Genomic DNA, 25764 nt, shown 5'->3' on the forward strand with positions numbered 1-25764 from the left:
TGAATTAATGATATCTTTATTAAAAGATCTTTAATTTGTAAGGATGAAATGAGTAAATCTTTCTAGGACACGATGTGTTGTTCAAACGTAAATCTTTGGTTTGCAGGAAACCTGTCCGACCCGCTCGTTTGTCCTGCCTGGTGCCTTAGGCGAGGAAGGGAAATTGAGTGATTGTTGATTAAGACTGTGAGTTAACTGACACTTGAATTATTTGAAGATGTGAGGGTTGTTCTTCTGTTATTCATGTTCAACAAATAACAGAATAGAGAAGAGTGATTATGACTCATTTTTAAAAAGAGATTAAAATAGGAAACTAAAAAATTGGAATATGGCTATAAAATTAAATAAATAATTGGAATATAGTTTAATTGTGTTTTAATTGATATTATAGTTTAATAAAAAAAATAAAATTGATAATAATATATGTAATGACATTGAAAATAATGTTTCCCAAAAATGAGGGAACCACATCATTGAAATTGGTAGGAGATCAAAAAATTATGTTGACTTTTATAATATAGAGGGACAAAAAATTTGGTTTTAGAAAAGAGGGGACTAAAAGTTTAAAAAAATATCAAAATTGGGAGATTAAAAATGCATTTAAGTAAAAAAAAAAAAAAAGTTTTAAAATTTGTCCTTAACATATAAAATGTCATCAAGATATTTTTCCAAATATTATCACTTAATTAGTCTCTAAAACTGTTGTAAAAAAAATTAGTCTCAAACTTAATCTTTAATAAATACATTATTTTGTTGTTGAAGAGATTCCTTCATACAATCATGCATAAGCCCGTTGGTTTAACTTCAAAAAATGTAATTTTTTATTTCTATTTTTTTAAAATTAAAAGAGTGTTTTTGACCTTCAATAACTTAAATATTCATATTAGAGATTTCAACTTAAGAAAAATAACATTTTTTTTAAAAGATATCTCTCAAAAATGAATTTTATTAAAAACTTTGAAATAGCTTCTTTTATAGAGATTTTTTTGAAATTTTATGATCCAAAAAACTTTGTAACAAAATGATATTTAAAACCACATCTGAACAGAACATATTTAGACGAATTTTTTATTTGAAATTTTTATAAAATAAAAAATTTTAACTAAAAAACTATACAATATAAAAATTATTAAAAAAAACTAAAAAAACAAACGGGTATAGTCATATCATACTAGCTGAAATCTTTTTTTTTTTTTTTTTGATAATTTAAGAATTTATACTAGTTTTTTTTTTTTTTTTGACGCAAGAATTTATACTAGTTGAAATCTCTAGATCCCTCCACAATTGCTGGCGGAATATTAGAAACAATTTGAAATTTTTGTTTTGACTAAAAATTCCTTCATAAGGAATTAAGGATGACATCTTCAATTTTTTATTTTTTTTTTAAATTTCCACATTTTTTGAAATTTAAACTTGCACGGGACATAATAATATTTCTTTGGTTCCGACCTTAACATTATTGAAAATATATATGATATACAAAGTTGGTAAATGAGTGGCCATATGTATATAAAAATTACCTCCTCGACTGTATACAGCTTCATGGGACATTCAACGTTTATAAAAATTAAAATAGAAGCCATTATTTATTAGGTAAGGATTCAAATTGTCTAAGTTTGCTTAGCTACGGTCGCAATATATCATTCATGTCACCAAGAACCATAACAAAATGTTTATTAAAATCTTCATATAATCTTGTTGCACATGCTAAAGGAAGTCAAAGTTTACCAAAATCTTATGATTTTAATGATAAGTGGCTCTACTCTAATTATTATTTTTTCTTTCTTTATGAGTTACCATAATATAGTTACGAAATTTCAACCGTCATTAGCTAAGTCGAACACTAATCTCCGTCAACGAATTTGTGGAACATACAATATGAGTTTTCTCTTTCTAACTAAATTCTTTCCATACGCAAAAGGTAAAATAAAACCTCCGACCATCTACATATTCAAATGATATTTTAGATACATTTACAGTTAAAATGTACACATTATATACTATTATTAATTTTTCTTAATATAGTGAAGAAAGTTATAGAAACTTATAGGAAAGTATACTACCATAATCATACTAATTGAAATCTTAGATCTTTCTACAATTGCTTGCGGAATATACTTTGGAAATAAAAGGAAGTCAAAGTTTTGGAAAATCAAATAAAAACAACAGACATGGTGGCTAATTTTTATGAAGGAAAAAGGCAATGGTTTGCAATGTGCTACTAGCATGGTTTGAAGATGTCAAAAATGGGTAAAACAAAGACCAAACGAAACATAACATTAATTAATACAGAGTGAGCTTTAATTCTTTCAACTAAGGTTGGTAGCGTGATCATCTATCACACCTTGGCCTTGCACTGTTGCACAACACAGAGTAGAAGGCTAATTTTATAGAGGAAAATAAAGAATAGAACTATAATGCCTGTATTTTTTCATAAATAAAATTTACGGTAAAGAGATGGTGCCCCAATTCAAGTAAAGAAAACTTTAGGCTATATTTGGATTGATGAAATGCGATGGAATGGAATGGAACGAGATGAAGTATAATAATGTTCCATTGTTTGGATTTGTAAAATAATAATGGAATGGAATGGAATGGAATAGGATGGAATGAATTTCATTCAATACCACCACTTACCTTCAATTTTGTTCCTCTCATTTTTAAAATATCCAAACAATGGAACGGAAGATTTATTTCATCCCTACTCTATTTCACTCCGCTCCATTCCATTATATCTCATTAATCCAAACAGAGCCTTAGGACTCTTAGAACACGTACAAAGATAATAGTATAATATGTGGGAATTCCATGCAGTCAAAGAATCATACAATCATGCAGTCACTGCATTAGAGTCCTTAGATAAATTTTGATCAAATAAATAATATACATTAATAAAATTGAATGAATGAAATTAACCTACAATGAAATAGTGACAAGTGGTACTCAATCCCTTATAATTCAAAACAAAAAATTAACCTAAATAGTGACAAGTGATGGAGTAATATAACATTTTTAAGGTAAATAAGTAGTTTTTTTTTTTTTTTAATTATCAAAATTGAATTACAAAAGAGTACAAGTGGTACTCAATCCCTTACAATTCAAAACAAAAAACTATATGCTTTATAAACATACAATAAGATTAGTACACAAACTAGAAAAAGAATAATTGGACTTATTACGACTGACCCAACCACTAAATCAAATCCACGAGATCTCAATGATATTAGCAACCACATTGAGAATTCAGCCACAAGCCCTTTTTTTGGCTTAATTACACTTTTGGTCTTTTATCTTTATTTTAGGTTTCAAGTTGGTCCCTTATCTTTTAAAAGTTTCAAGTTGGTCCCTTGTCTTTTCTTTAAGTTTCCTTGTTAAAAAAAATCTTTTCTTTAAGTTTCAAGTTAAAAGTTTCAAGTTGGTCCCTTAAGTTTGGTCACAGTCATGTTCCATGTCATTTTCTTTTAATTAAAAAAACAAAATTAAAAGATAAATGACTAACTTGAAACCTAAAATAAACATACAATACCAACTTGAAACCTAAAATTTGACGGGAGGATTAACTAATGCAACAGAAGAAAAGATAAGTGACCAACATAAAATTTGTAAAAGATAAATGATCAACTTGAAACCTAAAATAAAGATAAGGAACCAAAAATATAATTAAATTTTTTTTATAAGCCTCGATCACAACCCCTTAAAATTAGGTATTGTTCCTGAATTTCCAAATACACCCATTAATAGCAAAATTATAATCTCAAATTTTACTCATTACATGAAATATTCCTAAAAACTAAAACTATAGTTATAACTAATAAGGGAACAATTTGATATGAATAGTTAACAGAGCTAACTTTGGGTGTTGAGGTTGTTAAGAATAAAAAACACCAAAGAGGACACAAAAGTCAACATGACACTAATAACACATGCATCATGCATGTATATTGGATTTGCCCTATTTTCTTTTCCTCAAAGCAAAAAGAAATAGTTCAAAAGAGAGGAAAAAAAAAAGGATGAATGACTGAAATTAAAGTAGAATATACAACATGAGAAAATAAATAGGAGGATTTTTTTTTTTTGACATAAAATAGGAGGATATTTAAATCCATAAATATTAGTAGTAGTATTTTATTTGGAAAATGTTAATTAATTAATGCTTCTAGGACACTAATTAAAAAACTAAATAAAATATGAAAATATTGGAACTTCATTAATCTAGATTTTAAAAGTATAAAGAATGTTTTTTTTTTCCATGCAAAAATCATTTCTCTTGATATCTTTATCTTTAACAAATATCCCGTAAACAGTAGTTATTATTGGGCTTTTTTTTAGGCTTTTTATTTTTATTGATGAATAATAAAAAGGTGATGGCGCGTGTGGTCCCTTATTCCATGGTGGAAAGCGTGTGTTATGTTACCAGTCTAACAACCCGAAAGATAAGAAAGTAGGGAAATTCTCCTATCGGCACAAGCCTAAATAAATTTAGTTGAGAGATACACTCACAGTCAAGATTAAAAATTAAAGTTAAAATAATTAAATTGATATTGATTGATGTGACACTAAGTTTGTGCCTATTACTTTTGTGCCTATAGAAGAATACCTCAACAAACCAATGTTAAAGACAGTTTGCATGCTTTTTTTTTTTTCATTAGTTTCTAAGCCTTCTTTTTATTTTTATAATTTATTAAATTCAAGCCTTCTGATTTTGATAAAAACATTGCATTATACATTATGCTGTAATAGTTCGAATTTCTAACACTTTATTTATTGACATTTTAAACGTGAAATTTATAATCACTAGATGTTTGATAAAAAAATTAAAATAATTAACTTTTCTTTTTCCAAACAATATATTAAGTTTTTTATACTACTAAAATAAGTACAAAAGTTACAATAAATAAAACCTTTAATTTTGTCAAAAAAAAAACCTTTAATGATTAAGAAATAGTGCAGAATTTAGTAAAAAAAATGATTAAGAAATAGTGCAGAAATGCAACATATTTTTTTAAGATACAACTATCAATGAAAAATAAATAATACTATTTTTTCTAAAAGAAAAAATAATACTCCGTTTCATTTTTTAGATTCATTTTAGAATTAATTTATCTAGACAATAATATAATGTATATAAATTTTATAGTGAATCTAAAAAATAAAATGTTTCTTATATATAAGATCGGAGCGAGTATTAAAATAGGATGATATGGCCGGATTTTGACTGACTGACTTTGAATGACATTAAATCAATATCAAAATCAACAAATGTTTAGTTTGATTGGTTTAGTTCGATTTTGACCCAAACATAAAAATATGGTTTAAATGCAGTTCTGATTGCTCAATTTTACAAAAATGCTTAAACTTTGGTTTTTTTATTTTATTTAAGTAATATTGGTTTCCCTATTTTTAATTTTTTAGTTTATGTTTTTTAATTATGTTTTTAATCTAAGAAATAATAAAATATGATTTAAATAATAAATAAAAAATTAGGGCTAAATTAGGTTTTTGGTCTCTTAATTTATTTATTGGTTTTATTTGTATCTCATAATTAATTATCATTACATTTTTGTGCCTTAACTATGTTTTGTGTGCCAAATATATATTTTTTATAAACTTCAAATATTATATAGAAGAAAAGTGGAGTACAAAGAGGGGGTCAAACCAAACCCTCAAAATTAGCAAAATCTAAAACAAAGAAGACCGAGTCTATTTCTAGCAAGTTCTTCTCTAATGCTATTGGGAGCAATATCCCACCAAGTAAGATCAGTCACGGATAAGCCCATAGCACCAAGCCTATCAGCACACTGATTGCCTTCTCTATAAATTGAGAAATGATAAGTGACATAGATTTCACTTTTAACATACAATTAAACCATCTATTCTTTAACTGCCATGAGACAATGCTATAAGAGACTTAGGTGCTAAGGTAACTAACCTAGAGTCACATTCAATCCATAATTGATTCCAATGCTTATCATAAGCCAACTCAATGGTAGGAATTACTCCCATCAGTTCAACATCAAGTGCAGTAGCTAATACTTTGAGCAAAACAACCAACATTCTCAGTTCTCACCCTTAAAATTTCTGAAAATACCTGCACAAGCAACTTGTCCTAGATTCTCAAGAGATGTACCATTAGTGTTACATTTTATCCAACCATTCAATGGAGGGCACCATATAACTTCAAAGATTCTAATTAGATGGATGTATTGGATTGAGATTTTAAGAAATTTAAAAAGATTTTTTTTATGATAAAAGAATCTTGAGATATTCAATCAAGATTTTTATTAAATATAAACAAATCTCGTAGTATTCAATTAAGACAATCAATTTTTTTAAGACAATAAAATCTATTTATATTCAATTTAATTTTTTCATAACTTATATAATATCTTAATACTTATCATAACTTATGAGACTTTTTAATTAAAAATACTTTTCAAACAATCTCACCAAAATCTTGAGATTGTACTTTCCTAAATTTGCTTTTGCCGTGACCCCTTGTTCCATGCCAGGTTCTTTTTTCTTCATCACTAATTTTTTTTTTTTAAAGGTTTTCTTCATCACTATTGTGTATCATAACTCTGCAAACTACTTTGTCTGTCAAATTCTTCGACTTATGTTAACTATGCATTGTTATTTATTTGTACAATTCATTGTTATTTTTTTCCTTCAACTATACTTCCCAAATTTATTTTCTTCTTTTTTTTTGAAGCAAAATTTATTTATTTTCTTCTTAAACAACAGAGATTCATTAATTATTTTTTTACAACTATTCATTTCTTTATTTTAAATTTTATGATTCGTTGCTATCTTTTATTTTTCTGACAGGTGATTCATTATTATATGTGATTCTGGAATAGACGTACTAAATTAGTTTTTGAATATGTCATGTTAGTTTTTTAAGTTTAAAATTGATTTGTTACGAACCTTAAACTTAAACGATCGCGTTATGTATTTGCACTATTTTTTTAGACAATAATGACTTGCTATAAAAAAAATTAAAAATTGTATCATAATTTTTTTTTCTTTAAAGTTATTTTTTTGAAATCTTAAGAATATGTGTTATAAATTCATTAAAATCCTATGTTTTTGACACAAGCAAACTTAATGCATTTCATTCATAATAATAAGTTCAATACAAGCTAGACAGTAATCATAACTTTGGTGACTAGCTATAAAACGAGTTGTCTGAGCTAATTCATGAGCTACTCGATTGACTTGCCTCCTATGTGTTATAAATTCATTAAAATCCTATGTTAATAATCTTGATTGTAAAAAGTCGTTTAAAAAAAAAAAATTCACAAAATCAGTATAATCTCACAAAATCTTTAAAAAAAATTTGCCCAAAATCCTAACTCAATATGGAATGATAATGTTAGAACGCCAAGCCAAGTTGGTCGCGCTGCGTTTGATCATCGAAATGAGTGGTTTGCTGTCCATAAGATGTGAAGTAATGATGATCACGGTGGTCCCGCTTGTAAGCACAAATCGGTGGGAAAAGCCTCGTATAGAATGGTTAAAGTGCAATCTAGATGCAACATTTTTCGTCGGCGCGGGTAGCACAACGATGGGTGCTTGTTTTCGTAATAATTCTGGTGAGTTTACTGCTGGACTCACGCAATGGCAGCAACTGACTTTATCAACTGAGGAGGGTGAAGCATGCCATGAATGAAGCTTTGGGTAGAGGCTTAGAACGAGTCCAATTTAAAAGTGATTCTCAAGTGTTGGTTGAGGCTATTCGTACTAGGCGGTGAGGCAACTCAGAGTTTCTTTCAATTGTTAATGAAATTATTCTTGTTATGTTATCATGTGTAAACTTTGAAGTTAAGTTTATTAGGTGACAAGTGAATTTGGTTGCTCACACTTTAGCTAGGGCGGTCAATTATTGGACTAGTTTCCACAGATTTGAGATTATTCCTTCATGTATTGAACTTTTGATAATTAATGAAATGCTGTAAGTTTCTTTGGTTAAAAAAAAGATCTTAAATCAATACACCCGCCAATTTTTTCAATCATTTTATTCTTTATCATACAATTTGAATGGCTAAATTAATATTTTTTCTTTTTTTTGTTTTTGGTCAAGTAGCCTAGTGACTTTGACACACATTTAAATGTGAAGAAATATCGTTGAATCCAGGATTCGAACCTCGATCACTCTAATAATATCCTTGATAGTTACCATTTAAACTACATAAGACTAATAATATTTTTTTCTAACTATCGATTGATCTACATTTACTTAAAAACTAAATTTATAATGTTCAATAATTTTAGAGACTATGGGCTTAGGCCCTCTATTCAATTTTTAAAGACTAAATTAGTGATTCACTTAAAAAAAATTGTTAGACCTTTTTGTACTGGATTTTGTTCATTAGGTAAAATTAGATAACTTATATTTTGAATTCACCAAATTATATTTTATATAAAATCCAGAATATAGACTAATTCAATTTTATTTTATGTTAATACTCTAATTTTAAAAATAAAAAAAGTTATGATAATTTAAAAGTTTGGACGGAAAGTAAATAATACGAGTACCTGACTAAAAAAACCATCTTAATTCAACGGTGGAGATGTGTTGAACGTTTCTTATCCAAATCTCAAACGTTGATCCTATATTACCTTAGGCCATTTAATGTTTTACCTATTCCTCTCTTTGACTGTTAGAGGTGTTCTCATTTTCTTCAAAAATAATCTTCAATGGTCAATATTCAAATCATAACTCCTTTATACTATACACAAAATTTAACAAATCTCATTCTCTCTCTTCAATTTTGAATGTTTCTCATTAGAATATTTCCTTTAGAGTCTCAACTTTGAAGTTGAAAACTCTTTGTATGAAAACAAACACCTTGACCCTAAAGTCAATACAAACAAACCTCATTAACACACATGAGATACATGAATCTTAAAATATTAATTTTTACGTGTTTCTTTTGTGTATTTTTTGTCTCTATTTAGATTTTGATATATATATATAAATAAATGAACATACCCACTTGAAAACCCATTAATATTTTCAACAAAAGTTTCAAACTTGATCAACAAAAAAGCCAAACCAAAAACAAAAATACCTTCTTTAGTTTCTTTTGTGTGTTTTTTTTTTTTGTATCTATATATACATGAACATACCCAATTGAAAACCCATTAATATTTTCTACCAAAGTTTCAAACTTGATCATCAAAAAAAAAAAAAAAAACCAAACCAAACCAAAAATAAAAGTACTTTCTTTTTTGTCTCTTTGATAATTAAGGTTGTTAATTTGTCTTTGAGAATCTTTTAAGATGGTGTTAGGTTGGGGAAGAAGGAAGAAGAACAACAAAAACAACAAAGGTTTAAAACCAAACATGGAAGTGGTGATTCCAAATCAATTTAAGTGTCCAATTACTCTTGATTTGATGAAAGATCCTGTTACATTGTCAACAGGAATCACCTATGATAGAGAAAGTGTCGAAAGATGGTTCGATGAAGGAAACTATACTTGTCCACTCACAAATCAAATTGTGAAGAATTTTGACATGATTCCAAATCATTCTCTTAGGATAATGATTCAAGATTGGTGTGTTGAAAATAGTAAAAATGGTGTTGAGAGGATTCCGACACCAAGAATACCGATTAGTCCTATCGATGTTTCTGAGCTTCTTTTTCGAGTTATGGAATCGGTAAAAGGTTTGGATCAATATGGTTGTATTGGATTGGTGCAAAAAATGGAGAAATGGAGTAATGAAAGTGAGAGGAACAAAAAATGTATAGTTGAAAATGGAGCAACAAGTGCATTGGCTTTAGCATTTGATGCTTTTGCTAATGATTCTATTGAGAGAAATGTTGTTGTTCTAGAAGTGATTTTATCAGCACTTAATTGGATGTTTCCACTTCAATTAGAAGCTCAAAAAAGCTTAGGCTCAAAAGCTTCTTTACATTGCATGGTTTGGTTTTTGAAGCATCAAGATGTTAAGGGAAAAGAAAAAGCTATTATTGCATTGAAAGAGATTCTTTCTTTTGGTGATGAGAAGCATGTGGAAGCACTTTTAGAGATTGAAGGTGTTAATCAGCTTTTAATTGAGTTGATTAACAAGAGAATTAGTCCAATAATTACAAAAGCTTCATTGAGGGTAATTTGGTACTTGGTTTCATCTAATTCCAATTTTAATGAAAAAATGAAATTTTCATTTGTTGAATTGGATTTACTTTCTTCAATTTTGAACATTCTTATTGATTCAGAAAAAAGCTTTTGTGAAAAAGCTTTGGTTATTTTGGATTCTTTATTAAGCTGTGATTTTGGAAGGAAAAAAGCTTATGAAAATGATTTAACAATTCCATTGTTGGTGAAAAAAATATTGAGAGTTTCACCATTGACTACAGAGTACTCTGTTTCTTCTATTTGGAAAATGTGCAAATATGAAGAGAAAAACTATGAAGGAAAAGCTTTGATAGAAGCACTTCAAGTTGGTGCTTTTCAGAAGCTATTATTGGTATTACAAGTTGGTTGTAGTGATGACACAAAAGATAAAGCAACTGAGCTTCTCAAATTGATGAATCCTTATAGGGCTGAATTGGAAGAATGCATTGATTCAGATTTCAAGAATCTTAAGAGATCATATTAAGTTTGTTTTGTAATTCATTTTTCTACTTAGATTATTGGTATTATGTTATGTATAAATATATTTTTTTGGCCTTACAAATAGATCAATGCAATTTGTTTAATGAGGTTCAAAGAATCCATAAATATATAGAGAACATATATAATTGTATTCTTTATGTATATCACAAGAGTGAGAGATGATGTTTTAGTATCGAAGAAAAATTTGTGCATGTTAATGTTAGCAAATACTTTCTTTTTTAATTTTTTTTTCACCGCAAGTATTCGGCTCACTGGACCGCCTAATATGGTTTGGAGATCAGTTCTATCATTAAATAGTTTCAGCCTTCTCCCGATCGTAGTTGCGGGGAACCTTAGTCCTCCCTACCAACTTATCAAATCCAACGTCAATCAACATTGGACAAATCGGTATATACTTTCATCTTTGATATATTCAATAATAACTTTATTGTATGATGCGAATTAAATGTCGAATTGCTTGTTTGGATTCATTTTTGGGAGTAAAAAATATCTTGAAATGTACCCAAAAAAAATGATTCTGAATATTTGAAATTGATTTTGTTATGTTTGGAGATTATTGGTTTTGACACTATTTGGTAAGTCCAATAAGCAAGCTTATAGTTTATTGAACTAGCTTATAACCTTGTTTGATAAAAATGTGAAATGTTTGGTAACGAGCTTCTCTAACTAGCGTATAGCGTATGAGCTTAGTTATAGCTTATAGCTTTTTACATTTTTCGCATTTTCACACTTATTATTTTTATTTAAATATAATAACTACCCACTAATCATGTATTTTTATATCATTTTGTACTTAAAACAGCTAAATTTGCTAAACCCTTTAATTTTATTCTACTAGCTTTTCAGCCATAAGCTATCACCCATAAGCTATCAGCCAATGTTTTAAGAACCGGACCGGAGGTCGAACCGTTGTGACAACTGGTTCAAGGGTCAACCGGTCAGATCGGTTCAACCGTTATTGAACCGTTTATATTGAACCGTTCATATAATTTTTTCACGTGTTTGAGTCTATGGTTGGAAAGGAAAGATTTTTGATTTTTTAACCTTTCAATTTCAATCCATCGTTTTTTTTAATTAAAAAATCAGTTTTTTTTTTTTTTTTTTTAAGTGAGAGAAAAACCGGCCGGTTTTCCGGTTCACCGGTTCACCGGTTCACACCGGTTCACACCGGTTCATACCGGTTCACACCGGTTTTTGACCGGTTCCACTGACTAGCGGTTCTTGCTAGTCGACCGGACCGCCGAGGGCACCGGTTCGTGGTCGAACCGGTCGGACCGGCCGGTCCGGTCCGGTTTTCAAAACATTGCTATCAGCTATAACCTAACTTTTCAGCTATTAGCTAGCTTATAGCTTATTTTCACCAAACAGAGCCTTTATTTCTAAAGATTTTAACGGTTAGAAATTATATTTTGCCTCTAAATATTATTTTAATATTATGCACAATATCTAATTCTAAGATGGCATCAGAGTCTCTCTAAGATCCGTTAGGTCACTCATCATTTATATCTACGCACCAAGCCCAATAGTGATGGGCGTGAGGGGGTGGCTTAAGAAGTCTCACATCGGATGTGAGTTGGCCTTGACAAGAGTTTATAAGTATGAGGGAATCCTTACCTTAAAAGTCAGTTTTGTAGGGTTGAGTTAAACTCAACTTCCAATTTTAAGATGCAACTCCCAATTCTAAGATGGTATCAGAGCCTCTCCAAGATCCGTTGGGTCACCTATTTTCAGGTTTTCGTTATCGGGTCACCCACCTTTTATATATGTGCATCAAATCTAATAGTGTTGGGCATGAGAGAGTATGTTAAAAAAGTCTCACATCATATATAAGTTGGCCTGGACAAGGGTTTATAAGTAAGAAACAATCCCCATCTTATAAGACGGTTTTGTAGAGTTGAATACTTGAATTAGACTCAACTCCCAATTTTAAGATGCAACCCCAAATTCTAAGAATTAATAGTTCACAAATTTTAACTTAACTGATATAAATGCTGAAATTGACATCATTTCATTAAAAGAATCTATATAGTTAATAATTTTGATCACATCTTTCGCATTCTTAACAATAATATAAATGTTGATATATTCATTTATTTAATAACCAAGATGAGAAAAGTTAATATAAAATGTTCAAGTCAAATCCTCATGCAAAATCTCCATTACAGAAATGTTGATGTTACATATTTTATTTGCTCCACTAAATAACTTTGGTCTTCTTATTAGTGGGAATGACATGGCATTGGGAAAGTATAAATTGTTTCCCTATGATGAATGAATTAAGATGAATAATAATGATACAAAACTTTGGATAAGCAAAATCTTTGATATCTTTGATATTGGTTTTCTGTCCTGTCATTTTAAGCCGTGTTTGAAATTCTTAGTGGAATTTTTATATGGTTCTCCATGTTAGAAGAAAAACATGATTAAAGTGTGGAGACAATTAGACGTGTTTGGCATGAAAGCTTTCATATTTGAATTGAAATTGTATGATCCAATTAAAGGGATTATTCCATTGTTATATATATATATAGAGAGTTGGCATGTTCGGCATGAAAGCTTTTTATATTTGTGTTGGAATCATAAAAATAAAATCTAAATTAGAGACAATTTACATGTTTCGACTCTACTAAACCTACCACAATAATTATAATGCATATAGTAAGTATAAGTTCATGTGAGTTTAACTTAATTGATAGGAACATCATATTTTATATGTATGTAATTAAAATTTTGTTGGAATAAAGTCTGACGACTTGTATTTCTAAAATATAGGATTGGAATGCGAGTCACTTGATTTGGAGATTTGACTATTCCAGTTAACAATTACTATATTTTTGCGTAAATATAAAAAATCTTGATTCAATAAACACAAATATATGCTATGTGAAAACTTTCTCAAGCAGTAATAGAGTTATTTCAAAAATTAGTACTTAAGTTAAAAAGCATGGTTGAAGTGGAAAATTATCCATAACCACCACTCATCCATTCATGTATCAAAATGCATGTTAAAATTCTAGAAAATTTGGTATAATTTCTTTATTACTTTACACAACTATGAAGACTTCACTTAAGTTTAAATAGGTAATTAAGCCCCCTTGAACTTGTTGGGGAGCCGGGGAGCTCGGGAGAAACAATGGGTCAATGCTCCAGGACCACACAAGAGAGGGAGACGCCACATCCCAACCCAAAACCTTAAGGTGTTAGGTTAATGGGTCACCTCTCTTATAAATCCAACATTTTCCCCACATATAGTCGATGTGGGACTTAAACACTCACACGTGAAACCCAACAGAACTTAAGTAACTAGAAGCTTATTAAACTTGAAAAATGGGGACAAGCTCCTACTATGGTGGGGCCCAAAAGTTAAAGTGATGACTTTGTTGTTACTTCTCAAGTTCTCATTCAAATAACAAGTCTTTAACCATTGTTCAAGGCTTCTATGGGTGTGTTTGGTAAGTCCAATAAGCTAGGTTATAGTTTATTGGACTAGCTTATAAGCTTGTTTGAAAAAAATAAAAGTGTTTGGTAAAAAGCTTTTCTCACGAGTTTATAGTTTTTTTTGAGATGCTATTTCAAGTAGCGTTTGAGCTTATAGCTTATAGCTTTTTACAATTTTTTCAATTTTTAACCTTTAATTTAATTTTATTATTTTTTATAAAACAAAAAACTACCCACTAAAACAAAAACTACCCACTACATATAAATATCCTTTTATGTCTTTTTATATTTATCAATCATTTAAAAAGTTAATTTTACCAAACACTTTAATTTCAATCAGCTAGCTTTTCAGCTATCAGCTATAAACTAGCTTTTCAGCTATCAGCTAGCTTATCAGCTATAAACTAGCTTATAGCTTAATTTTACCAAACAGAGCCTATATATGCACAAGCAACATTAAGCTAAAAGAGAAAAAAATTAAAGTTGTGGTGAATCCATGAAATTCTCATAGCTCTTAAAATAAGCAATCACTTATTAATTCTATACAATTAAAAAAATAAAAATAAAGAGCAAACATATTGATGTTGCTGGCTGGGTACTTGATATGGATATAAGACATGCAATGTTGAGCTCCATCAATTATCAAGATTTAAAATTATAGACAGATTTCTTAATATTGTATAAAATTACGAATAAATATGAATTATTGTGGTTGCAATAATGCAGTCGTAAAAAAAAATGACATTGTTGTCACACTTGAAATCACGTAGGTGTTTTTGAAAATGTTGATTCAAATTTTTGCTTTATAGTCAAAATTAATAATTTTTCTTTTGGTGCATAGTCAAAATAATTACTAATAGTTATGTTAATTTTTGACATCGAACTCGAGAACAAAATTTACTTGATTTTTTATTTTTTTTTTAATGGCACAAAATCTACTTAAATGTAAAACTCCTATAATATCCCTTAGAAAAACTGCACCAATGGTTACACATTTTCAATCCATTGGAAACGTCATGCCTTGAAATTGAGTTGCAAATATTTCATGCAAGCCCTACTACTTTCTTGTACCAAATCACCGGCTTACATTTTTATAGATTAAAATTTTTTTTATTTAAATTTCAAACTCCATAAAGTTATGTTCATTCTTTCTTCAAATTTCAAAGTATATATAATATTTGATTACCTTTTCCATCCATTCTCATTGAACATTTCCATTTTTATTTTTGTACCTTTTTTTTAATCAACCAAACAAGTATAAACATGATTTTTATATATTAGAAACTAGTATATCAACAATGCTAGAGTTTTAAGTCCAAAACTAGTGTGGATTGTATTACTAAATTTCAAATCTCTTTTGTAATTTCACATAAGCCGTTATTTATGCAAATATTAAGAATGTGAATCATGTGATGTAATGTAACAAACGAGTACAATGACAAAAGATTGCACCAAGAATATGCAAAACAATTGGCACAAGTAGATGATAGAATTAATATTAATATACACATGCAAATATGAACATTTGTTTGTATTCACACACTGCAAAATAAGCGGTGAAAAAAAAGTCCCGTTCACAAGAAGAGCTAATTCTAGAATAGCTCTTCTAGAATAAGCCTTGTCACAAAAGTCCATAGAAATCTATAAAAATAAACCTCATATCTTACACGACCAGAGTTTGAATAATAATATGTAAATATATATATCACTACCTCTCTGACCCTGACTTTCGTTTACCTGGATAATAGAAAAATTCTACAAGTCAAATTATTTAAATGATTTTTGTTTTTTTAGGGTTTAAATTTGGTTTGAGGTCAGTTCTTACATCAAGTGGTTTTAGGATTTAGCCCATTCTGATCACAGTTATGAGGAATCGAATCGTTATCAAGTTCAGCGTTAATCACCGAACCAACTAACAATTGGTTAAAACAATTTTTATTTTATTGACCGGCATCCTGTTCTTGAAAGAAACATACCATTGCAACGAAAGATTTAGGTTAAAGAAGTTAAGTAAAGTCTAGTAAAAAAAAATTATTATATAGAGGATCTAAGTTCAAAAAAAAAAATTACACCAAAGTTAAACGATGGGTAGAGATCACCATAACATCACCATGCAACAAACGACTAAACTTAAAATGGAGCAAGGCACGGAAATGAATTCCCTGCAGCCATATAACGACTATAGGTGAATCTCATTGAATTTGATCAAATAGCTTTTACATATCTGATGGTATTAAATTTGTACTGTTAGATTTCAATCTAAGATTTTTGACAGCAGAAAATCTTGGTCCGAAAGACTCAAAGAAAAACACTCATAACTCAAAGAACAACCATAATTAGTCAAAACATTTGCAGCTTCATTGTTAGAATGATGCACTATAACCTCCCACTCCAGCTCCAATAAATGATCAAAGATTGTTTTGTTGAAAATCGAACAAAAATTCTTCCTCACAATTCATCTTTAATAGTATAACATTAACCACTTGGTTAATCAAATTTAAACAATTGAATAAGCGTGTTAGTAACTTGGTTAATTTTATGAAGGCTTAATTGCATTTTTGGTCCCTTATCTTTATTTTAGATTTCATGTTGGTCTCTTATCTTTTAAAAGTTTCAAATTGGTCCCTTATCTTTTCTGCAAATTTTAAGTTGGTCCCTTCTGTCAAATTTTTCACAGTTACCGTTAAATTTGGACACGTGTCATCTTTTCAATGGTGGTTTTTGTTTGCCACGTGTCCAAATTTAACGGTAACAGTAAAAATTTGACAGAAGGGACCAACTTAAAACCTGCAGAAAAAATAAAGGATCAATTTGAAACTTTTAAAAAATAAGGGTTTAATTTAAAACCTAAAATAAAGATAAGAGACTAAAAGTGCAATCAAGCCTCAATTTTTATTGCATGTTACTTTTTCCCTTAGAATACGCACGCGTCATGACTTAGAAAAAATGGTATACTCACGAATAAAAAAAAATCATTACAACTCATCAAATTTGCATGCCATAATACAATAATAAGGTATAACCCACCGACACAGTTTTGAGTTTTGACAATAGAATTTAGGGTAAATTCTAATATGAATCATTTTATCAAGTGATTTATGGTGGACCAATCACGAATAACATTATAACGAATACGAATTTTATAAAATTTATCGTTGGATTGAACGTTTAGATCATATAGATCATCCATAGAAAAATTTAGAAAAATTGAAAATCATTTGATATGTTATTGAGACACATCAAGATTAACGGTTTATTAAATAACGTAAATCTTGATGGGTCTCAATAACACATCAAATGATTTTCAAAAAAATTTAAAAAATTTATGGTGGGTCTCAATAACACATCCAATAGTGAATTTTATAAAATTCATATTCGATAAATCACTTGTCCACAAGGTGGTCCACCGTAGCATTAGCCTTGTTTGTCTCTCTAACTGAAACTTCCCTATATTACTTGGTTTTCAATTTTTTACTAAGTATATTGTCTCGAGTGATTTTACCTTTATTAAAATCTTTTTCAAAATACGCAACGGAAAATCACAATTTAGTTTATAGAATATCGGTTCGAGTATTACATTCTTCAATCAAAATAATACTAATGTAATTAATTAGTAAAACTCGTTTATACAAATTAATTAATCAAATAATGTATTCATTAACTATATAAAACAACCTAGATAAGTAGACTCTATATACATATAAAATCTCTTTTCCCGTGTCACAATCAGAGCGGAGCTTCACCGATGACTCGACATCGATAAACACATAACCTGTGAAATCTGGTCCCAAACCAGTCAAATACACAAAACGGAGAGTTAGATAACATAATCAAAATATACAAGTGTAAGTAAATGATACTTAAACACTTCATCACAATTCATGCATATTCATAAATCATAAATATACATCATCATCATCAATCATAGTGTACAAGTAATTGAAATCAATTTCATTTACAATCATCAGACAATCAACACATCACACAAGTCTAACACATATAGACAAACACATCAACAATTTCCAAATATATGTGTCACAAAACAATTATCACGTAATGTACACATAACCTAATGCATTGTAATGCTTCAGATTCATGCTATGTCACCCTAGACATATCTGATGCATGTGGTACTGTTTCGTCTTTATTAGAGTATCTCACTTCTAATATTCATCTTTATCGGATAAATATAATCTGATATCCGTCTTTATTGGAATATCCAATATACATCAACAATTCACGAATGCATTTATTTAATCCATGAATTCACACTCACACAATTAGCATTTTGCTCGTCATTTATTAAGTGAACATAATTCAACTTATGTCTTTATTAAGATACCTCTATCTTAATATACTTCCTTTACATCATCAAACAACATCAACAATCATCAACAATACAATTAATCAATGTTATAAACCATTAATTGCACTTAGAAACATCAACAAAATAAGTTTTAGTCTGTCATGGTGGCTGAGCGAAAGAAAGCCAGAGAAAGCTAGCAGGAACCCGTGGCTTCCTGGCTTCAGCCAGAGAAAGCCAGACCTCGCTGCAAGGCTGGCCCAGCCAGTACGCCAGCCACAAGTGCCCTGTTTTTGGGTTTGAGCATAAATCCACCCAAAAATCTCATTCTTGATGTTCCAAATCCCAAATAAGTTTGTTTTCACGCATATAACATGTATATAAACATAAAATGACAGTTCATTTCACAAATCTACAACAAAACGCATCAAAAAGTAGTGATTCTACACTTTTACTCAAAAACTCATAAATACCAATGTTCTTGCTCAAACATCAACAAATTCCCATTTTTAAACCCATAATTTCGTGTCTACTATATGAAAAGAGTATAATAAACATGATCAATAGATTTTACTTGGTTAAGAAAATCACCCAAAACCCAAAACGAAATTGAGTGGGGAAAGTTTGGGAACGGAGGAATCGACATCCTCCCCTTTCTCGGATCACTCAAGAATATGGAATCTAACTCTCATACCTTAATCCGACGAAAACTCGACGATTGCTCCTTGAATCTCTCCTTCAAGCTCTTGCATTAGCTCCTTGCCCTCCCTTCTCTCTTCATTTCTCTATAAAGACCAAAAATGGTCTTTCTCTCTCTACCATGGGCTATATAGCGCCCCCTCCTTAAGTCCAAGGCCCATTGGGCCTCAAGCCGAATTGTTTGGCCCAACTCGCGTTAACTCTCACTAACTCGCGCATTAATTAATACTCTCGATAAATAATTATTCGCCACTAACGTAATTAAAAGTCATCGCAACAATTAATTAAACACTTAAATAGCGAATAATAAAAATCGGGTCATTAAATCCCCCACTTAAAAGATTTTCGCCCTCGAAAATTACTCGACTAAAACAACCCCGGATAACTCCTTTATCCATTTTCCAACAAAACACCCCAAACGCAACACAAAACTAAGCTTGACAAAATTAGTTTATCTCATCCAACACAATTTTTGTCTATTATCAACAAGAGATCAAGGACAGCTAGTTCCTCAATTTGTCGATAGATAGTTAACAATCATGATATCGGCATAAACCTTTCTTATCAAACCGCTAAAACGTCCACTTCGCACGAAACATCCATAGACTCACATTCTACGGCTCACGACACTACCCGAAACAAGTACAAACTGTTGGGGTTTTTATGTTGGCTACATTTTGCAAAAACAAGTTATAGCCATAATGCTACACAGGATGCTGTAGCATCGCGTACAACATTATTGATGCTCTGTTTTACGCAGAATTTTTATATCACATCTTTGGAAGATTTGTTTCAGATATAATTTTCGTGCTTATCCAACAAGCCAAGACGTGCCTTGTCCCACAAGTATCTGAAGGCGGTTTATGTGTTATTATTTGATACAAAAATATATCATGATATATTTTTGAATTTAATCAAATATTGTTTTGGATTAAATCTTTGTTGAAGAATTATTTTGAAGTAAATCTTGTGAGCTGGCCAATGAAGATTCCAGCTGTTTATTTGAAGCCTTTCTCCTCAAGTTTCTGGAAGGCTGTTTGTATTATTTAAAACAAAAATATAATTTGTTTTTGTTGCGTGAAACAAAAAATTGGTTATATTTTTGAAATTAATTTAGGGCTGGCCGTAATACTCCAGTTGTGTTTGTCTGAAGACCTAGCTTGCAAATCAAGACAATTCAAGGCTATAAATACATGAAGACTCAGACCTATTTGTGCACCGAAGCCATTGTTCATCAAGATGTAGTCTTTAAGTTTTCGTGTCTTTGAGCCACTCTCTAGTAGAGTTTGTGTAAGTGAACCACTCGGGTTGTGAGATGGTCACTATGTCCTCACTCAGAAGCCTATAGGTAATGAGTTGAGTATTGTACTTGGAGGAAGCTTGTAAGCAACTCCAAAATTGTGAACTTAGTCAAGTATTGGCTAGGTATTAGTTTCTTAGGAGGGTGTTTCCATCTTTGATCGTTATAAAGTTGACAGCAACATGGTACGTGTTGTTAAAGGGAATTTGGGACGGGGTCTCATTATCTAAGAGGTTCTTAGATAGGATTGCACGGGTAGTGTCTAGGCGAGAAGTCAAGTACCGGGTGTTGGTCGAGGGCTTTGAACTAGAGCTATTATAGTGAATTCATTCCTGGATTGGTAATCCTCCAGATTAGGTGACGTTGCACCGAACTGGGTTAACAAACGATCTGTCTTATTTATCTTCCTGCACTTAATTTATTTTTAACTTGTCTATTTTGTTCTGTACTGGTACGAGATACTGTAGCATCTTTTGCAGCATCTTTCCACCAATCTGCCATAATTTCACAAACCAATCGAACACACTTCGAAAAGATACCTCCGTGGAATACTCTACAATCCTATAAGTCTTTGATTCCTTCATGAATCACTTAACCCTGCTACATCACTTATTCATATTCGAATCTTATTCCAACTTATCACTCGATAATACCATCTCAACATTCACTTGATGACCAATATCTCAATTTTCATTGATACATGTTAAAAACTACCATCTCTAACCGTCAAATTTCTTCTCGTACATATCTCCAATCATTGAGTCAAATCCAAATACGACTACTCTGTTTCCAAGTAATCTCTTAACCAACCTTTGTATTCCTGAACGCAAACATTTCCAATACCACTCCTCATTAATCTTTTAGTAATTCACTACTTCAAAATTAGGTCACTACCTAAAATTGGTTCTCCAAACAATCATAACTCCTATCTCGTTGATTCCAAAAGACATCTTCAATTCGCCCACAATCCATCCATTCACGTTTCCCATCATCTTGCATTGCACAAGGATACTCTTCTCCATTCGACTAATCACTAATCACATCGTGGTGACTATCATCCAAAATACTTCTTACGTATTTCCTCGAATCACTATCGTTCCTCCCTCCACGATGAAACTATTTAAAATCCTTTACTTCTTCATCACAGATGATGATCATACTACACCAACTACTACGATGCATTTAACAACACCAGTCTCTACCGACTTTTTTGAAATTTCGGCACGCAGTTAACACAATGCTACACAAGATGCTACAACATGTGCTGCAGCAAGATAGGCGCTGAATATAATAACGTGATAAATAGTAGAATAATAAATAACACAGACCGTTTGTTAACCCAGTTCAGTGCAACGTGCTACTCTGGGGATACTAATCTAGGAATGAATCCACTATAATAGCTCTAGTTCAAAGCCCTCGACTAACACCCGGTACTTGACTTCTCGCCTAGACACTACCCGTGCAATCCTATCTAGGACCCTCCTAGATAATGAGACACCGTTCCAAATTCCCTCTAACAACACGTACTGTGCTGCTGTCAATTATAACGATCAAGATGAAGACACCCTCGTAGAAACTAGATCTCACTCTTGCTTAAAAGTTCTTGAGTGAATCACACACACTAACTCTGTGCTTCAAAGCTTATGAGTAGTTTACAATTAACTATCAAAACACAGTCCTAAACTTGCATCAAAGTGACACAAGAAAGGCTCACAAATAACACAAACTCTAAATCCTAAAAACTCACACCTTTGTAAAAACACGGTTTAGAATACATGAGATGTATAGGCTTGAGGCTTCACATATATATAGTCTTCAATTGTCTTGATGTGCAAGCTTGGTCTTCAGACAAACACAGCTGGAAGAATTACGGCCAGCCCTAAATTAATTTCAAAAATATAACCAATTTTTTGTTTCACGCAAAAATATAACAAATTATATTTTTGTTTAAAATAATATATAAACAGCCTTCCAGAAACTTGGAGAGCAAGACTTCAAATAAACAACTAGAATCTTCATTGGTCAGCTCACAAGATTTACTTCAAAATAATTCTTCAATCAAGATTTACTCCAAAACAATATTTGATTAAATTCAAAAATATATCACATAATAACACATAAACTGTCTTCAGATACTTGTGGGACAAGACACGTCAACGCCATCCTACACCAAAAGAATATAGTACACAGTAAGAGAGGAACAAAACATGTTTTTTTACTGGAGTTGGACAACAATAATGTTTAGGGTTGTTGCGATACCTGAACTGCCACTTCCCACTTCTCAAGAAGATCATCTTTATTACCAACCAGTACCATCAATATATCAGGGTTTTCATGTTTTTGTAGCTCCTAAAAATTTAGTAAGATTTCAGCTGCTAAAATAAGTGGCTTATAATAATGAATGGAGAGAGTATTAAGAAAGTTTACATAAAATGAAAAGAGAGACGTAATAAAAAGAAAATATCCTTACCTTAGATGTTGGATCAAACTGACCACAGACAAATTGTAGAACAATACAACTTTTACCAACACCAGAATCACCTAAGAGAACAAGCTGTGTTCAGTGACATTTAAATGTTAATTAGTTACTTGAGAGATGTAAAGGTTAAACAAGAAAAAAATGGCGGTATAAAAGACATTTTTATGATTATTGGTAGGTACACATAGTTAGTAGCTTTATTAGTTGGTGGAAGAAGTAAGTTAAACAAAAGATTACTTGCTGTAAATATGAGTTAGATGATTAGGTCTATCGAGATCATATAATTTCTAATTGGGAACTTGGAGAGACCTGGATCCCTCAAATATCCAAAAGTAGTATTAACAGTTAAAAGTTCTTTCGTTATCTTAAGTGCTTATTCCTATCAATTATTTTCACCTAAATCCCTTTTTCCTCCGCTGCAGAAAATTGTGTGTGATAAATTGAATTTAATTCTTCCATTTTTCCACCCAAAACCCCATCAGAGTTAGAACTCAATAATCACTTCTAATGACAGAACCCCATTAAACTAAAACCCCAAAATCACAAATCAAAACCACATTTTCCCTCACCCCTTTTGCATTCGACGGCTAAAACATACATAGGAGGAATTTCAACCAAAGATTCAAATTTTACGCAACAACAAAAAAGGAATAAAAGGCAAGGGAGGTAAAATTTGATTGCATGCGCAACCCATGGCGAGAGGAGAAGTTTTCTACAAAATGGGGTTTGTTGGTGAATGTGGTGGTGTGACAACCGAGCACAATCTGGGAAAGATGAGTGGAAATCAATCGTGCTTTCCGTTAGGACGAGGATTTCCACTTCCACTCCTCCTGCTTTGCGAGAATTGTGATGGGGAACAACTGTTGATAGTATAGAAGGGCTTATAACAAAAAAGGTTGAGAAGGTATGTGATTGTGGAAAACTCTTTTAATCCAGCATTGTGATAATGTGACACTCTATAATTTCATGCAACTTCTCATTTTAGGTAAATAAAATAAATAAAAATAATAATTTTATGTAAATTGCTACAAACATAAACCGTGTATAAATTTGTGGATATAACTTTTACAATTCTATAACTTTCCCAATTAATTAATTAATTACTCGCTCCGGTCCTATATATAAGAAAAAGTTTACATTTTAGATTCATTGTAAAGTTGATGTATTTATAGTCTAGATACAACAACTTTACAATGAATCTATAAAATAAACTTTCTCTTATATATAGGACCGGAGGGAGTACTATTTATGCTCATTGTATTAGCCACTCTTACTCACCTATTTAGTTTCCTCGGTTATAAACTCAATAGTTAACAAACTAAATTGGTCATTCATGACTCTAAATATGTAACTTTTTTTTTTAACTAATAAATGTTCAATACATAAGGGAATAATCTCAAATATATTGAAACTAGCTCAAACATTGACCGCCCTAGCAAGAGTATGAGCAACCAAATTCGCTTGTCTCCTAACAAACTTAACCTCAAAGTTTACATAAGAAGATGACATAAGAAGAATAATGTCGTTAACAATTAAACAAAATTCCGAATTGCCCCGTTTTCTCGAATGGATAGCGTCAACCAACAACTTTGAGTCACTTTCAAATTGAACTCGCTCAAATCCACGATGGATAGCCTCTTTCATAGCATGTAATAGTGTCAATGCTTCGCCTTCCACTATGGAATAAAAAGGTTGCTGCCATTTAGTCAAGCCAGCCACAAAATGCCCATTGGTATCACGAAAGCAAAGACTCATAGAAGTAACAGCGGACCCAACTACAAACGCAGCATCAACATTACATTTTATCCATCCCACTCCTGATTTCTCCCACCGAACCGGCCTAGGATCCTTAACAGGAACAACGTTATGACGCTGCAGTTGGTGGACAGTAAACCACTCATTCCATATGACGAACGCCATGCTTCCAACTTGGCTCGGGGACTGAATATTGTCATTTCAGATCTTGTCGTTTCAATTATGCCAAATGCACCAAAATAACGATGCAACCCGTCATTGCACTGTCCTCGTTTCTGGACATTCGAAATACCCTGTTTACGACAGTCCCATGCTGGTAAGCTGCATTATGCAGCAACTGTGACAGGCTTGCGACCGACCAACATTCGCGAGTTGCTACGCATCCAAAAAACACATGAATATCATCTTCGACCCCAACATTGCACACATGATAGCTTAGTTCACATTCTACATAACGTTGTCTCGAGCGAACTCACGTCGGCAGACACCCCCTACACAACATCCATAGTAAATAATGCGTTTTGTGAGGAGATTGAGCTTTCTAAATATCATTCCAATTTCCTTCTACATAGTGCCTATTGCTTCGAATAATACATCTCATGGCTAGATTGTAACCAGATTTAACTGAATAACACTCATTCCTTTCCTCCTCCCAACATTGAGGTGTTATCGATTGCAGAAAGTCTTCAATTTTTTATTTGGCTGTTTAGTCATATAACTCTATTTCAACTAAGTTTGATCTACAACATCAGTGATAATGTTTCTCCTACTTATTACTCTTTCTCAGTAGCGGCGAAACTAGCCAAAATCTTACTAGGGAACCAAATATAATGATTTTTTTTTTTATTTTATTGAATTTTTTTTTTGTGTAGTTGCAGTAAATAATAAGTCTTAAAATAAGAATAATAAATTTAGCTTCCCAAGTTTTCAACCATTGACAATACCAATACCATGTTTCACCTCCCAAGTTTTACCTTCGTCATTTTTAGCCTCCCAAAGTTTTACCTCCTTCAAACCATCACTTTTTATTTTACACAATACCAACACCATCACCTTTTTTTCATATATTTTCTAGCTATCACTTTTATCTATCATGTATTAATAAAATATATTGTTAATTCTGGACCAAAAATATATATATACATTGTTAATTTATTTTTTTTGTAAATTG

The 25764-nt window shown here is 31.1% G+C and overlaps 1 protein-coding gene across 1 annotated transcript; it reads left to right on the forward strand.

The window, feature by feature from the left end:
• The first annotated feature begins 9000 nt into the window (after positions 1-9000).
• Positions 9001-10680, forward strand: LOC123910857 (U-box domain-containing protein 21-like). The gene has a single exon (XM_045962141.1). The coding sequence runs from the start codon at positions 9283-9285 to the stop codon at positions 10600-10602; it is 1320 nt and encodes a 439-aa protein (XP_045818097.1). The 5' UTR covers positions 9001-9282; the 3' UTR covers positions 10603-10680.
• The last annotated feature ends 15084 nt before the right edge of the window (positions 10681-25764 follow it).

The sequence above is a fragment of the Trifolium pratense genome, linkage group LG2 (genome assembly GCF_020283565.1).
Source record: "Trifolium pratense cultivar HEN17-A07 linkage group LG2, ARS_RC_1.1, whole genome shotgun sequence".
In the NCBI taxonomy this organism is placed as follows: Eukaryota; Viridiplantae; Streptophyta; class Magnoliopsida; order Fabales; family Fabaceae; genus Trifolium; species Trifolium pratense.

Excerpts from the sequence above, each read along its gene's own strand:
- LOC123910857 (XM_045962141.1), top strand. The coding sequence starts at position 9,283 with ATGGTGTTAGGTTGGGGAAGAAGGAAGAAGAACAACAAAAACAACAAA.